The sequence below is a fragment of the Myxocyprinus asiaticus genome, chromosome 24, assembly GCF_019703515.2.
Source record: "Myxocyprinus asiaticus isolate MX2 ecotype Aquarium Trade chromosome 24, UBuf_Myxa_2, whole genome shotgun sequence".
Taxonomy (NCBI): Eukaryota; Metazoa; Chordata; class Actinopteri; order Cypriniformes; family Catostomidae; genus Myxocyprinus; species Myxocyprinus asiaticus.
Window position 1 is genome coordinate 7,748,637 of NC_059367.1, and position 15,352 is coordinate 7,763,988.

At 34.5% G+C, this 15,352-nt stretch overlaps 1 protein-coding gene across 2 annotated transcripts in view; it reads left to right on the forward strand.

The window, feature by feature from the left end:
- Nucleotides 1–485: 485 nt before the first annotated feature.
- Nucleotides 486–15,352, forward strand: part of LOC127415010 (scavenger receptor cysteine-rich type 1 protein M160) — a 28,712-nt gene continuing 13,845 nt past the window's right edge. For both annotated transcript variants that reach the window (XM_051653457.1, XM_051653458.1), the window contains exons 1-7: nt 486–544; nt 4,137–4,457; nt 8,439–8,546; nt 10,546–10,740; nt 10,831–11,019; nt 11,411–11,698; nt 12,803–13,114. In XM_051653457.1, the coding sequence (XP_051509417.1) occupies nt 502–544; nt 4,137–4,457; nt 8,439–8,546; nt 10,546–10,740; nt 10,831–11,019; nt 11,411–11,698; nt 12,803–13,114 (1,456 nt within the window). In that variant the 5' untranslated portion in view covers nt 486–501. The remainder of the gene's footprint in view (nt 545–4,136; nt 4,458–8,438; nt 8,547–10,545; nt 10,741–10,830; nt 11,020–11,410; nt 11,699–12,802; nt 13,115–15,352) is intronic.

Below are 15,352 nucleotides of genomic sequence, written 5' to 3' on the forward strand. Positions count from 1 at the left end.
TATTTAGCGAAATATTGCTATTTATCACGTTTTTGATTCAGTTATTTAAATGAGTCTGATAGGCCTATTATAAGTATTTGGTGTTCATTTATTTGTTCGATGCTGTCACAAGTGAGATCCTATTTTTTGGCAAGATATTGTAAGTCTGATTATTCTAATAAACTATGCAGTGTATTTGTTAGCCTATGTCAAGAGTGCTCTTATCTAACTTGTAATGTTGTTACCTACTTTTTCAAAAGGCCATGTAATTATTTGAAATTATAAGTTGCTTTTGCCAAGCTAAGAGTCAAAGTAGCTGCCCCAACACTGCTCACAACCAAAATGTATTTACTATTTTTCATAATTCCGTTCTTTTTTTATTTTTTTATTTTTGTTATTCGTAAAGACAAAAGTCCAGTGAACAGGATGTTGAGAATGTGGTGTGACATCACAGAGCATTTATAAGCACCAAGCAGGTATTCATTTGGTCTCTCCCTCTCATTTCTACTCCTTTCTGCAATCATGTGGTTCCTGCTCCTGTATTTGCTAATATCAGCTATACAAGGCAAGTAAAATTATTATTTTTTTATTATTAAAAAAATAAAATAAAATAAAAATTCCATATTTTTGCACGCTTTGTGTCCCATTCTGTTTTTAAACAGCAGAAAAAAAGAACATTAAAAACATGCTAATTTATTTTTGCATATGTAAGGTAAATATAATGGATGTTTTACATATGTTGAGTTTTTTAATCCATAGTAAAATATCCTGAAAAAATATTTTTATAGTACAAACTAAGCATCTTAATGAGGCTCTGGACCAATCAGTATGTTACATAAAGAATTTTCACAAAATCAAATGTTTTGCTTCATTACATATATAATCTTTGTTTTGAAGATGATGCTACACATAATGTAGACAGATACTAACCAACAAATCAACCATAATGTTTAATACATTTATTTATTTATTATACATACATTGTTTATTTGATAATTTTTACTATTTTTATTTAAGGAACTAATTACAAAAATATAGCATTTAAATGTATTACATTTATTTAATTTACGTTAAATTGCCTATTTAATTTACGTGTTTATATGCAAGCGGCAGCATACTTCACATTTCTTTCAAGGTTAGTCAAAAGCAGCATTGCTATTTTGTTTTTATAAGATGACTGAATTTATTTGGTAACAAATAGGAAGCATGTATATAATGTATTCATAATGCCTTAATATAACCGACTATATTTTTAAGTAGTATAAGGCATTACATACTACAGTAGCTTTATAGAAAATGTTATCACATACTGCATTCTTTGTTTATATATATATATATATATATATATATATATATATATATATATATATATATATATATATATATATATATATTATTTTGTGCATGGCCATACAGGCCATCATTATACAGGACAAATGTTTAAACCACAATATTAGGAAGACAACAGGAATATGTTTTATGACAGAAATAGGTGACATGTAGCGATAAAGATAAAAAGTAATAATTGTTGTTTTTGTAAATAGTTTATTTGTTCTTTCTATGGCTGAAAATTGATAGTTATTTAATGATTCATTTATATTAAATTAAAATATAATTCTGTTAATCTCTCTAGTAGTATGTATTTATCCTTTTGACAAAGGCATATGCATAATGCTCTTTAGTGAATTTCTGGCCAAAAATTACTGATAAAATTGTAGTGCTGTATTTATTAATCTAACTTGTGGACTCCCTGACCTTAGATACTGTGGGCGTTTTGCACATTTGGGCAATTTATTCAAGTGCCAAAGAAAAAATTATTTTAAATCTAATACTTTATAGTTAGCATTATTTATAAAAACAAATTTTATATTGCATTGTATTATACCAATTATTATTTAATAACTATTATATACGAGTTGAAAGAGAAAATTCATATCAATAATAATAGTAACTGAAAAACCCAGAACTTATCTATCTATCTATCTATCTATCTATCTATCTATCTATCTATCTATCTATCTATCTATCTATCTATATGTGGGTGTGTGTGTATACTAAACAAATAAACCAAAAATAGTACAAGAATAGAAATTAATAAAACTTAATGCAATAATTTACTGCTCCTGCAAAATAAAAATCAAGAGCAGTCTTTACACTGCCACATTTCCAGAAATTAAATGATGATAGAATATTACAGTGTTCTGTATCTTGAAACTGAAATGCATTTTTATTTTACAATTATATGTCCTACCCATTAATTTTTCCCTGTTACACATCAGGGAATAGATATGTAGGCCTAAATAAATATGCATGCATTTACAGTATTTCTAAACACTCATTACCACAGTTTGCATCTGCACATTTAAAAATTGCAATTAATAGGTCTGAGACATAAAGTGACCTAAACCAAGATTGTACATACCCCCCACCCCCTCAGTGTTCAAGCCAAATCTACGCTAAGCGTATGTTCTCGATAACCGTGTGTGGAAAAGCACGATTATACCTGTGGTTAACTTACTAATGCTTATGTGGAGTGGGTTTTATCTCACAATCTGCATAAACATGCAACTTTACAGAGTTTCAGAGCTGAAAGCCACAGGCAGATAAGATACCACAGCAGTTTCTGCAGAGTTTGTGGTTTAAAATGCAGAGAACTCAGAACCACATTTTTTAATTACCATATACAGTTAAAATACACTCCATCACCCATAAAATCATAATAAAATTTAATATATTTCATCATTATAATTGCATAAAATAAATAAATAAGTATACAGTGGCTCCACAAAGTCACATTTAAAAATGTATGAATGTCTTTGCACTGAATAACAAAATATTAGAGCAAGTGGCATTTATTTTAAAGAGCTATAGCACACTTTACATGAAGGAAAAATGTTTTTCACAAAAGGTTCTTAAATTATAATTATAATTCAATAGATATACAACTGTTCAAAATGAATGCAATTTCTGGTTTTTAAATGTAAGTGGAACATGTTCTTGGTTACTTTGATGCACCTATGGTTGACTTAATTAACAAAAAGTCACATCAGTTGTTTAAAAATATTTAAAAAATGGCTCATAAAAATTAAATGATTTCATTATCACTGTAAAAAGTGAAAATGTGCAGTTGCTACATTAAGGAGATATTTCTATCTGACCCTCAAAACTAAAATCACTTATTTTGTGCTAATCTAGTCTGGATTTATAACATGAGCAAAAGCAGTTAAATTACCTGACAAAACATTTTTTAACACATTTATTGTTAATGTTATGCAAGGCTCAACAAAGGTTGTGAGAGAGTTGTGGACCAGTTGATGGAACTATCGCTTGACCTATCGGGCCAGAGCCTACGATACAAAGACCTTATATTCGTTGATAATGTACATGTGTTTTTATGCCTTGCTAACTTTAGCACTTGATTTTCTGTGATTAAACATTGTTGTTTCACAGATTCTGCTGATGTAAATGTCACCAAGGTTACGTTATCTAGCTGACTGACATAGATGAGGTTTTTCTAGAAATTGCTAGAAAGATGTGTTATTGGAAGCATCAGTTAAAATGGATACAAATTCATTTTGAATCATTCGTTTTGAAAACAAATAAACAATATTTTGCACCTTATATGCCATCTTTTCCCACCAAAAGTATTTATAAAGATTATTACATTAGTTACGTTATAGTTGTAAAAGTTCCATTTATTATTTTGAATTAGAAACATAATAAATAATCTGTTGTAAATGTTATTTTAAAGATTAATTAACAAAAATCTGGCATTTCTAAAAAGTAAGTTATAAACTATTTTACTTATGTTCAGTTCTATAATATAATATAAAATAATGTAATGTAATGTAATATAATATAATGTAATGTAATGTAATGTAATATAATATAATGTAATGTAATATAATATAATACAATATAATATAATATAATATAATGTCATGTAAAATAATGCAATGTAATATAATACAATATAATATAATATAATGTAATGTAATGTAATGTAATATAATATAATGTAATGTAATATAAAATAATAACACTTAATCCCATCATAATTTTGAGCTCATCATATGTTTCATTTACTCCCTTTTTCATTGTTGTTTTTTGATAGATTTTTCAGTCAAAGCTCTTTTCTCGATTGTCTCTTTTTGCAGGTCTGAATCGGGTGGCTTTATGGGGATCTGACAGCCCGTGTAAAGGCCGGTTGCAAGTGTATCGTGATGGACAATGGGGCTTGGTGTGTCATCATGGGTGGAATAACATAAACGCAGAGGTTGTATGTCGATCTTTGGGGTGTGGGGGCCTCAGTCACTCTGGTACTGAATTGACCCTCTACAGAGTTCCACCCCTACCCAAAAAATACTTGATGGATCAAGTTAAATGCAAATCTACAGAAAATAGCCTTTGGAACTGCCCCCATGTTGGATCAAACATTGAAGACTGCGAAAATAATTTGGTTGCTGTTGAATGCTCTGGTATGTAATATTTTTTGTATTGTATTTTATTGCAGACAAATATTGCTTTATACAGGAAATTGGAGGTAGTTATCACACAGGGAAGTTGTCACAAGGGCTATAACCAGGGTTGGGAGGGTTACTTTTTAAATGTATTCCACTACAGATTACAGAATACATGCTGTAAAATGTAATTTGTAACGTATTCCGTTAGATTACTCAAGGTCAGTAATGTATTCTAAATACTTTGGATTACTTCTTCAGCACTGGAAGATTTTTTCACTTGTTTTGACTATAAAAACTCTGTCAGTACAGTAAGACAAAATACACGTTAAAAATACATTCTCTGAAAAACCGAAATATCTTATACAGTGTTGTTTCTAAAACAAGATGAATCCATCTGATCTTGTTTTAAAGATTTTTAGATATCTTTACAGGAAAACAATAAAAAAATTATTATCAAGAATATGATTTTTGCCCTAATATCAAAGGTCTTACAAGAAAAAATGAAATTATGATCCAACGTGAATTTTCTTGATAAAAATATGATCAGTGCCTGGTAACGTGTGTGAAAAATGGCTAGAAATAGCATTTTAGCTTAGCGTAAAGCTGACAATTTACACAAGGTTTATTTCTATTTCTTCTGCTCCAAATTTAATTCAAACATACTTCTCTGTCTGCTCGTATGAATGTAACACATCATAAGAAAGTGTTTCACCGCTGTTCAAATGCACTTTGGATCGCATCATTTATATGTATAAATGTTTTCCATCTGAAAGGACTAAATATTAAATAAAGCAAATTACAATAAAATGCAAAGTAATCTCTTCAGTAATCAAAATACTTTTTGAATGTAACTGTATTCTAATTACCAATGATTTAAATTGTAACTGTAGTGGAATACAATTACTTATATTTTGTATTTTAAATACATAATCGCATTATATGTATTCTATCACTCCCCAACCCTGGCTATAACTCAATTACAATAAGATTTTGTATCAAAATTCCAATTACAAATTGGACTTTCTGTAGTAGTGGTTTTGCAAGTTGGTTTCAAACATCTAGATATATACAGGTGCATCTCAATAAATTAGAATGTCATGGAAAAGTTCATTTATTTCAGTAATTCAACTCAAATTGTGAAACTCGTGTATTAAATATATTCAATGCACACAGACTGAAGTAGTTTAAGTCTTTGGTTCTTTTAATTGTGATGATTTTGGCTCACATTTAACAAAAACCCACCAATTCACTATTTCAAAAAATTAGAATATGGTGACATGCCAATCAGCTAATCAACTCAAAACACCTGCAAATGTTTCCTGAGCCTTCAAAATGGTCTGTCAGTTTGGTTCACTAGGCTACACAATCATGGGGAAGACTGCTGATCTGACAGTTGTCCAGAAGACAATCATTGACACCCTTCACAAGGAGGGTAAGCCACAAACATTCATTGCCAAAGAAGCTGGCTGTTCACAGAGTGCTGTATCCAAGCATGTTAACAGAAAGTTGAGTGGAAGGAAAAAGTGTGGAAGAAAAAGATGCACAACCAACGAGAGAACCGCACCCTTATGAGGATTGTCAAGCAAAATCGATTCAAAAATTTGGGTGAACTTCACAAGGAATGGACTGAGGCTGGGGTCAAGGCATCAAGAGCCACCACACACAGACGTGTCAAGGAATTTGGCTACAGTTGTTGTATTCCTCTTGTTAAGCCACTCCTGAACCACAGACAACGTCAGAGGCGTCTTACCTGGGCTAAGGAGAAGAAGAACTGGACTGTTGCCCAGTGTTCCAAAGTCCTCTTTTCAGATGAGAGCAAGTTTTGTATTTCATTTGGAAACCAAGAGTCTGGAGGAAGGGTGGAGAAGCTCATAGCCCAAGTTGCTTGAAGTCCAGTGTTAAGTTTCCACAGTCTGTGATGATTTGGGGTGCAATGTCATCTGCTGGTGTTGGTCCATTGCGTTTTTTGAAAACCAAAGTCACTGCACCCGTTTACCAAGATATTTTGGAGCACTTCATGCTTCCTTCTGCTGACCAGCTTTTTAAAGATGCTGATTTCATTTTCCAGCAGGATTTGGCACCTGCCCACACTGCCAAAAGCACCAAAAGTTGGTTAAATGACCATGGTGTTGGTGTGCTTGACTGGCCAGCAAACTCACCAGACCTGAACCCCATAGAGAATCTATGGGGTATTGTCAAGAGGAAAATGAGAAACAAGAGACCAAAAAATGCAGATGAGCTGAAGGCCACTGTCAAAGAAACCTGGGCTTCCATACCACCTCAGCAGTGCCACAAACTGATCACCTCCATGCCACGCCGAATTGAGGCAGTAATTAAATTTTTTTTTATTGGTCTTATGATGTATTCTAATTTGTTGAGATAGTGAATTGGTGGGTTTTTGTTAAATGTGAGCCAAAATCATCACAATTAAAAGAACCAAAGACTTAAACTACTTCAGTCTGTGTGCACTGAATTCATTTAATACACGAGTTTCACAATTTGAGTTGAATTACTGAAATAAATGAACTTTTCCACGACATTCTAATTTATTGAGATGCACCTGTATATATAAATATATTTAATTCGATCCTCCAAACTAACCACTATAGTGTAAATTAAGGCATTGGTCAACATTTTAATAAATGTTGGTGTAATGATGCACTGGTGGCAATGATGAAGACGATGATAATTGAGTGAAGAACCCAAGTGCAATTTATTTACAAAAGTGAAATCCAAAAAACCCCAGCTATAAACGTAAAACATAAACATAAACTTGAATATAAACTTGACTTAAAAACTTGACTTGGGTAGCTCAGTGGTAAAGACGCTGTCTACCACCCCTGGAGTTCGCTAGTTCAAATCCCAGGGTGTGCTGAATGACTCCAGCCAGGTCTCCTAAGCAACCAAATTGGCCCGGTTGCTAGGGAGGGTAGAGTCACATGGGGTAACCTCCTCGTGGTTGCTATAATGGGGTTCATTCTTGGTGGGGCGTGTGGTGAGTTGAGCGTGGTTGCGCGGTGGATGGCGTGAAGCCTCCACACGCGCTACGTCTCCGTGGCAACGCACTCAACAAGCCACATGATAAGATGTAACTGGGATTCGTCCTCCGCCACTCGGACTGAGGTGAATCACTACGCGACCATGAGGATTTAAAAGCACATTAGGAATTGGGCATTCCAAATTGGGAGAAAAAGGGGAAAAATACACACACACACACACAAAAAAAATAAATAAATTAAAAAAAAAAAACTTGACATGACATACATTACCAAACATATAATACCTAACAAAGGACAATGGAAAACATGAGGGCTTAAATACATGGACAAGGGAGTACACATGACAAAGATAACCAATGAACAAACAGAACAGATAACAAGATAATAAGACAATAAATTAATGAAAACAAGACACATGAACATGGAGGGAAAACAGGACATCACCTGACTAGGGACACATGACATGAAACAAGAAATTAACTTTTCAAAATAAAAGACATGAAAAACATGAATCAACAAAATACACATGACAGTTGGGTCTGGGCAAGTGCTTTAAATTTAGTTAAATTAAACAATTTATTACTTCCAATCATTTTGGTATGTTTCCTTTTACATCATTGCTGTTTCATGAATTGTTCTGTGCTTTGAAATGTTTACTTATAAATTTTGCTGAAAGCCTATAATAGTCTCCTGTATTTAATGACAAGTTTTATTGTGACAACTTATCCCCTATGATATCAAAGGTCAGCATGTGTTTAATGAACTGTATCGTTTTTTCTTGGGCAATAATAGTGGAAATGTTCAAAGCTTTTTGTAGATAAAACTTTAAGGTATGTGCCTATTTAGAAATTTACATTCAAAAATGTACCTTGAGAAATATTCACTGGTGTAAAAAGTGTTACAACTAGCCCCACTCTCCCCTTTTATGTTCTTCTAAGTTTATTTTCGATAGCTCCAGAGGTGTGACATTTAGAACAGCTTTCTTTTTGTACCACAGGAAATGTTACACTGAGTTTGAATATGAATGGGCAGATCGATAAATGTGCTGGTGCTGTCCAGTTCTCTACAGAGAAAGGCATTATTGGCATCTGTAACTCTGAGTGGGGTAAGTTAAATGCATACGTATGTGTATAATTTCTCATCCCTCCTTGTCTTTAAAAAAAGGAAAAATCCAGATTACATTTACAATGGATGGGAACGGGGCCAATTTTTTTTTAAGTTTAAAGGCAGAAATGTAAAATTTACACTTTTATAAAAGAGCTTACATTAATTCTTCTGCTAAAACTTGTGTATTATTTGAGCTGTAAAGTTCGTAATTTTAACTAAATTACTACTAAATTACCGGGATTACAGGGTTAACATCGTCATGGTAACAAAGTTATAAAATTGGGTACAGAAAAGGTATTTTATTTTATCACACTAGTATCATGTTAGCATTCATACTGTTTATGTTTTCTGGCTATATTTTTGAAACAGTGAGTATTTTAACATTTACAGATTGGCTCCAGATTTTTGCCTTTTTCAAGGAATATTCCGGGTTTAATACAAGTTAAGCTCAGTCGACAGCATTTGTAGCACATTGTTGATTGCCACAAAAAGTTATTTCGACTTGTCCCTCCTTTTCTTTATAAAAAAAAAAAAAAAAAAAAAGAAAAAAAAAGAAAATCAAGGTTACGTTAAGGCACTCACAATGGAAGTGAATGGGGACAATTTTTGAAGGGTTAAAAAGCAGAAATGTTAAGTTTATAATTTTATAAAAGCACTTTCAGCAGATTTTCTGTTAAAACTCATGTATTATTTGAGCTGTAAACTTCTTAAATAGTCATTTTTGCAGTTGTTTTAGGGTTTTAGGGTTTGTTGACATTACATCATCATGGCAATGAAGTTGTACAATTGGCTATAACTTTACACAGAAAAAGTTAGTAAGTGATATTATCACTCTAAAATCATAACACATATATTGTTTATATCTTGTGGTTATACTTTTGAAACAGTGCGTATTTTAGCATTTACGGATCGGCCCCTTTCACTTCCATTGAATGTGACTCAGAATTATGTTGTTTGTCAAAATAAATTTGTATGGTAATCAATATTATGCCACAAATGCTGTCGATTGAGCTTCACTTGTACTGAACCCGGAATATTCATTTAAGGTGTTTAATAGAGCTAATAACTAATGTCTGACTAATGACTCACCCTTTGTGGTTTGATTTATGCAAATTACTTTATTATTTGTTAGATACCATGCTTTGTAAGGAAGGCAAAATTACAAAAAATTAAATTATTAAATAAATATTTAAAAAAAATCCTTAAATACTCAGTGAAATCTTGAATAAATAAATATATTAAATGTATTTAATTTCATTTTGAAAAATTTGGCCACTTTTTTTTTTTATCCCCTTTTCTCCCAAATTGGAATGCCCAAATCCCACTACTTAGTAGGTCCTAGTGGTGGTGCAGTTACTCACCACGATCTGGGTGGCGGAGGACAAGTCTCAGTTGCCTCCACTTCTGAGACAGTCAATACTCGCATCTTATCACGTGGCTCAATGTGCATGACACTGCGGAGACTCACAGCATGTGGAGGCTCGTGCTATTCTCTGTGATCCATGCACAAATTACCACGCGCCACATTGAGAGCGAGAACCACTAATCGCAACCACGAGGATGTTACCCCATGTGACTCTACCCTCCCTAGAAACTAGGCCAATTTGGTTGCTTAGGAGACCTGGCTGGAGTCACTCAGCATGCCCTGGATTCGAACTCGAGACTCTTGGGGTGGTAGTCAGCATCAGTACTTGCTGAGCTACCCAGGCTCCCAATTTGGCCACTTTTGATAAATAATGTAAGTTGTGAGAAAGTAAATCAGGTGTATGTTTATCCACTGATAAAACAGAAAGAAAAAATCTGTTGCAATCTTTATTTTTTTATTTTAATTTTTTTTTTTAGTTTAGTGTTATGTTTCCGACTTGAATGCATAACATGTCGTAAGAATGAATGCCCATCTCGGACATACAGTGAGAGTTTCACTTGTGCAAATGAAGACAGCATTAATCAATGAGTATTTTTTGTATGTTTTATGTATTATTTGTAATTCTGCACAGATAAAAACAAAGCAAAAAAGATATGCCAGGAACTTAATTGTGGAGAACATTATTACATTCCCAAGCCTGGAATTTTCAAAGGAGAAATGATCACTCAATATGCATTGCTAAAGTGTGCTGACAATGAGCAATACTCTTGGCAATGTGCAGAGTGGTCAACAAACTGCAAGGACCAAGCCAGTGTGATCTGCACCAGTAAGTACTGCTTCACTACACTTCTTAATTTGGTTTGTCTCAAGTGACAATTCATAGAGATGTTTGTACAGAAAAACTTCTCATCCAAAGAACACAGGAGGTTTCGTCTACGAGATGGCAGCAATGTTTGCTCAGGGTTGGTGGAAGAGTACAATGACCTAAATAAATCATGGGTTCCACTGCAGAAAAGAGATGACCCTGTCCCTGAAGCCATTTGTACTCATCTAAATTGTGGCACCATTGGTAACTTTACTAACAATCTCCAACTGACATGCTCAGGTAATGTTGCTTGCAAGTCTTGTCTTTTCTAGCCTTATGTGTTTAGGACAGTTTCTTTCTGATACTTCAATATTATTTTGTAATAATGTTACACATATAGTATATTTAATATTATATAACAGGTCGATAATTCAATCAAAATTGGACTTTTGTTGAGTTAAGTCCATGTCAATATGCTTTGAGGCTCTGCTAGAGTACTCATAAAAGTTGAAAATATTAACTTTTAGCAGGTAGACGCTTTTAAAATGTACAGTCTTCTAGGAAAACGGACAAAAATATTGATGACTCATTTTGGTCTCAGTTGCATATTCAAATATTTGTCCAATAAAATGCTTTCTAGAATGAGAATGTCCTTTTTGTTTTACTGTTATTATAATTTCTGTGTTCGCAGGCAACATCAAGCTTCGCAACTTTACATCTAAATGTGTTGGGGCTGTTTACATTAACATCAATGGATCTGACCATGGAGTGTGCTTCAACGATTTGGATAAGACTAAATTGGGCATTGTGGTTTGTCGAGAGCTTGACTGTGGTGAGGTGCTGGACGTCAAACAGGGCACCACCATTTTGAATGGTTTGCTGAGTAATGTTGACTGTCAGGGTGACGAGTTATCACTGTGGCATTGCCAGGCCAAACATGAGAGAAGAGAATGCAAGAGCACCACAGTTGTATGTGCAGGTAACTGACACAGTCTTCCAGAATTTCTGTACGTTCAAAAGAAGTAAGTCCCTGCTGAAATATCAGCTTAACCTCCTGAGACCCTGCGTCCACATGCTTGGACATAACATTTTGGTTTCGCTATAGGCTATGCATATTTTCCTTAAAATAACCTTAATTCACTGTGCATTATCACATTGAGAATCAATGGATGCATTCAAAAGCTGGAAAATGTTGCTTTCAGAGGCTGTATAAAGAGTTAGGATGAAAATAACGTGCATTTCAAACTGTTCTGAGACCAGTGCAGATAGACAGCACACTGGAGATTAAGTAATTCCCTAATTAGGGAGCAAAGGTGCAAGGGAGCATCCAATAGCTCTCTATGCAGCCAAGTGCATTCACTACTAAAACTCACTCCTAAAATATCTGGCCAAAAATTCAGTTTCAGGCTGCAGATGATACATGGACCACTCAACATATTTGATAGACATGGAATAATGGTTACCAGTGCATAGATTCAGAATTTTTCATGCAAAATTGTATTTCAACATGATTGGCAGTTATTGGATGATGCTGGCCTTTACTTTGAATCAGAATTGTTTATGCTAATTTGTGATGTCTGTACCATCTCAAAAACATAAATAACCAGCACTCCTGGAAACATAAACAATTTGATGAAAAAAAAATATATTTCAATAGCTTGGTATCATTTAATTTTTCACAGCTTAGTGCTACTGTCCACATATGTGGACATCAATTGTTCAGGAATACTATTTGGTTAGGGGAATTTATTTTTTTATTTTTTTATTTTTTTATTTTTTTTGCATGTTTCTTAGGGGCTACTAGTTACAGATCATAAAGTGGAATGGAAAATGCACACAACAATCATGCTCGGGTCTAAGGAGGTTAAATCAATTAAGACCAGCCAACAATCAAAGGCTGGTTTAAGCAGAAGGGTTTTTTTTTAATTTTTATTCATGCAAAACAAAACGTTATATTTGTTACAGTTGGATATGCATAAAATTTAATATTCACCTGGCCTTAACTTGACCCAAGACTTCAAATTAAACATAACTGACACAATCTGTGGCATTGTAATGAAATATGATTATTTGTAAATGGCAGGGAGCTTAGAAATACGTTTAAGTGATGGTCTGGGTCGCTGTTCTGGACGTGTTGAAATGAAATTGGGGGATACATGGAAGTCAATTAGCTCCAAAGACTGGACACCTGAGAACTCAGATGTGATGTGTAACCATTTTGGATGTGGTACCTCTACCAAGATGAATAAAGAACTCTTCGTCAAAGGAAATCAGCCAGTGGACAGGGAATGGAAGGTGAAGTGTAAAAGCTCTTCAGCAAAGCCCAGTGAATGTTTCTACAAGACAAATTCTCAACATGAAAAAGAATATGAAAACATTCAAATCATTTGCCAAAGTAAGCACTGATCTACTTGTAGCAGTATTAGATTTAATATAACTTTGAAACTTGACAAAACATTGTTTTATCATAAAATTAAAACTTGTCATACATATATACAGTGAATCCAGAAAGTATTCACAGCGCTTCACTTTTTCCACATTTTGTTATGTTACAGCCTTATTCCAAAATGGATTAAATTCATTATGTTCCTCAAAATTCTACAAACAATACCCCATAATGACAACATGAAAGAAGTTTGTTTGAAATCTTTGCAAATTTATTAAAAATAAAAAACAAAAAACAAAAAAACAAAAAAACAAATCACATGTACATAAGTATTCACAGCCTTTGCCATGCCACTCAAAATTGAGCTCAGGTGCATCCTGTTTCCACTGATCATCCTTGAGATGTTTCTACAACTTGATTGGAGTCCACCTGTGGTAAATTCAGTTGACTGGACATGATTTGGAAAGGCACACACCCGTCTATATAAGGTCCCACAGTTAACAGTGCATGTCAGAGCACAAACCAAGCCATGAAGTCCAAGGAATTGTCTGTAGACCTCCGAGACAGGATTGTATCGAGGCACAGATCTGGGGAAGGGTACAGAAAAATTTCTGCAGCATTGAAGGTCCCACAGCTGCCTCCATCATCCGTAAATGGAAGAAGTTTGGAACCACCAGGACTCTTCCTAGAGCTGGTCGCTCGGCCAAACTGAGCGATCGGGGGAGAAGGGCCTTAGTCAGGGAGGTGACCAAGAACCCAATGGTCACTCTGATAGAGCTCCAGTATTTCTCTGTGGAGAGAGGAGAACCTTCCAGAAGAACAAGCATCTCTAGAGTGGCCAGACGGAAGCCACTCCTCAGTAAAAGGCACATGACAGCCTGCCTGGAGTTTGCCAAAAGGCACCTGAAGGACTCTCAGACCATGAGAAACAAAGATTGAACTCTTTGGCCTGAATGGCAAGCGTCATGTCTGGAGGAAACCAGGCACCGCTCATCACCTGGACAATACCATCCTACAGTGAAGCATGGTGGTGGCAGCATCATGCTGTGGGGATGTTTTTCAGCAGCAGGAACTGGGAGACTAGTCAGCATCGGGGGAAAGATGAATGCAGCAATGTACAGAGACATCCTTGATGAAAACCTGCTCCAGAGTGCTCTGGACCTCAGACTGGGGTGAAGGTTTCGTCTTCCAACAGGACAACGACCCTAAGCACACAGCCAAGATAACAAAGGAGTGGCTCCGGGACAACTCTATGAATGTCCTTGAGTGGCCCAGCCAGAGCCCATACTTGAACCCGATTGAACATCTCTGGAGAGATCTGAAAATGGCTGTGCACCGACACTCCCCATCCAACCTGATGGAGCTTGAGAGGTTCTGCAAAGAAGAATAGAAGAAACTGCCCAAAAATGGTGCCAAGCTTGTAGCATCATATCCAATCAAGCTGTAGAAACATCTCAAGGATGATCAGTGGAAACAGGATGCACCTGAGCCCAATTTTGAGTGTCATGGCAAAGGCTGTGAATACTTTTTTCATTTTTTATTTTTAATACATTTGCAAAGATTTCAAACAAACTTCTTTCACATTGTCATTATAGGGTATTGTTTGTAGAATTTTGAGGAAAATAATGAATGTAATCCATTTTGGAATAAGGCTGTAACATAACAAAATATGGAAAAAGTGAAGCGTGAATACTTTCCGGATGCACTGTATATATATATATATATATATATATATATATATATATATATATATATATATATATATATATATATATATATATATATTATCTTATGGTTACCATGCTTTGCATTAACCCAGTAGATTGTGTAGATAGTGTCTATCTACTACAGGTGCATCTCAATAAATTAGAATGTCGTGGAAAAGTTCATTTATTTCAGTAATTCAACTCAAATTGTGAAACTCGTGTATTAAATAAATTCAGTGCACACAGACTGAAGTAGTTTAAGTCTTTGGTTCTTTTAATTGTGATGATTTTGGCTCACATTTAACAAAAACCCACCAATTCACTATCTCAAAAAATTAGAATATGGTGACATGCCAATCAGCTAATCAACTCAAAACACCTGCAAAGGTTTCCTGAGCCTTCAAAATGGTCTGTCAGTTTGGTTCACTAGGCTACACAATCATGGGGAAGACTGCTGATCTGACAGTTGTCCAGAAGACAATCATTGACACCCTTCACAAGGAGGGTAAGCCACAAACATTCATTGCCAAAGAAGCTGGCT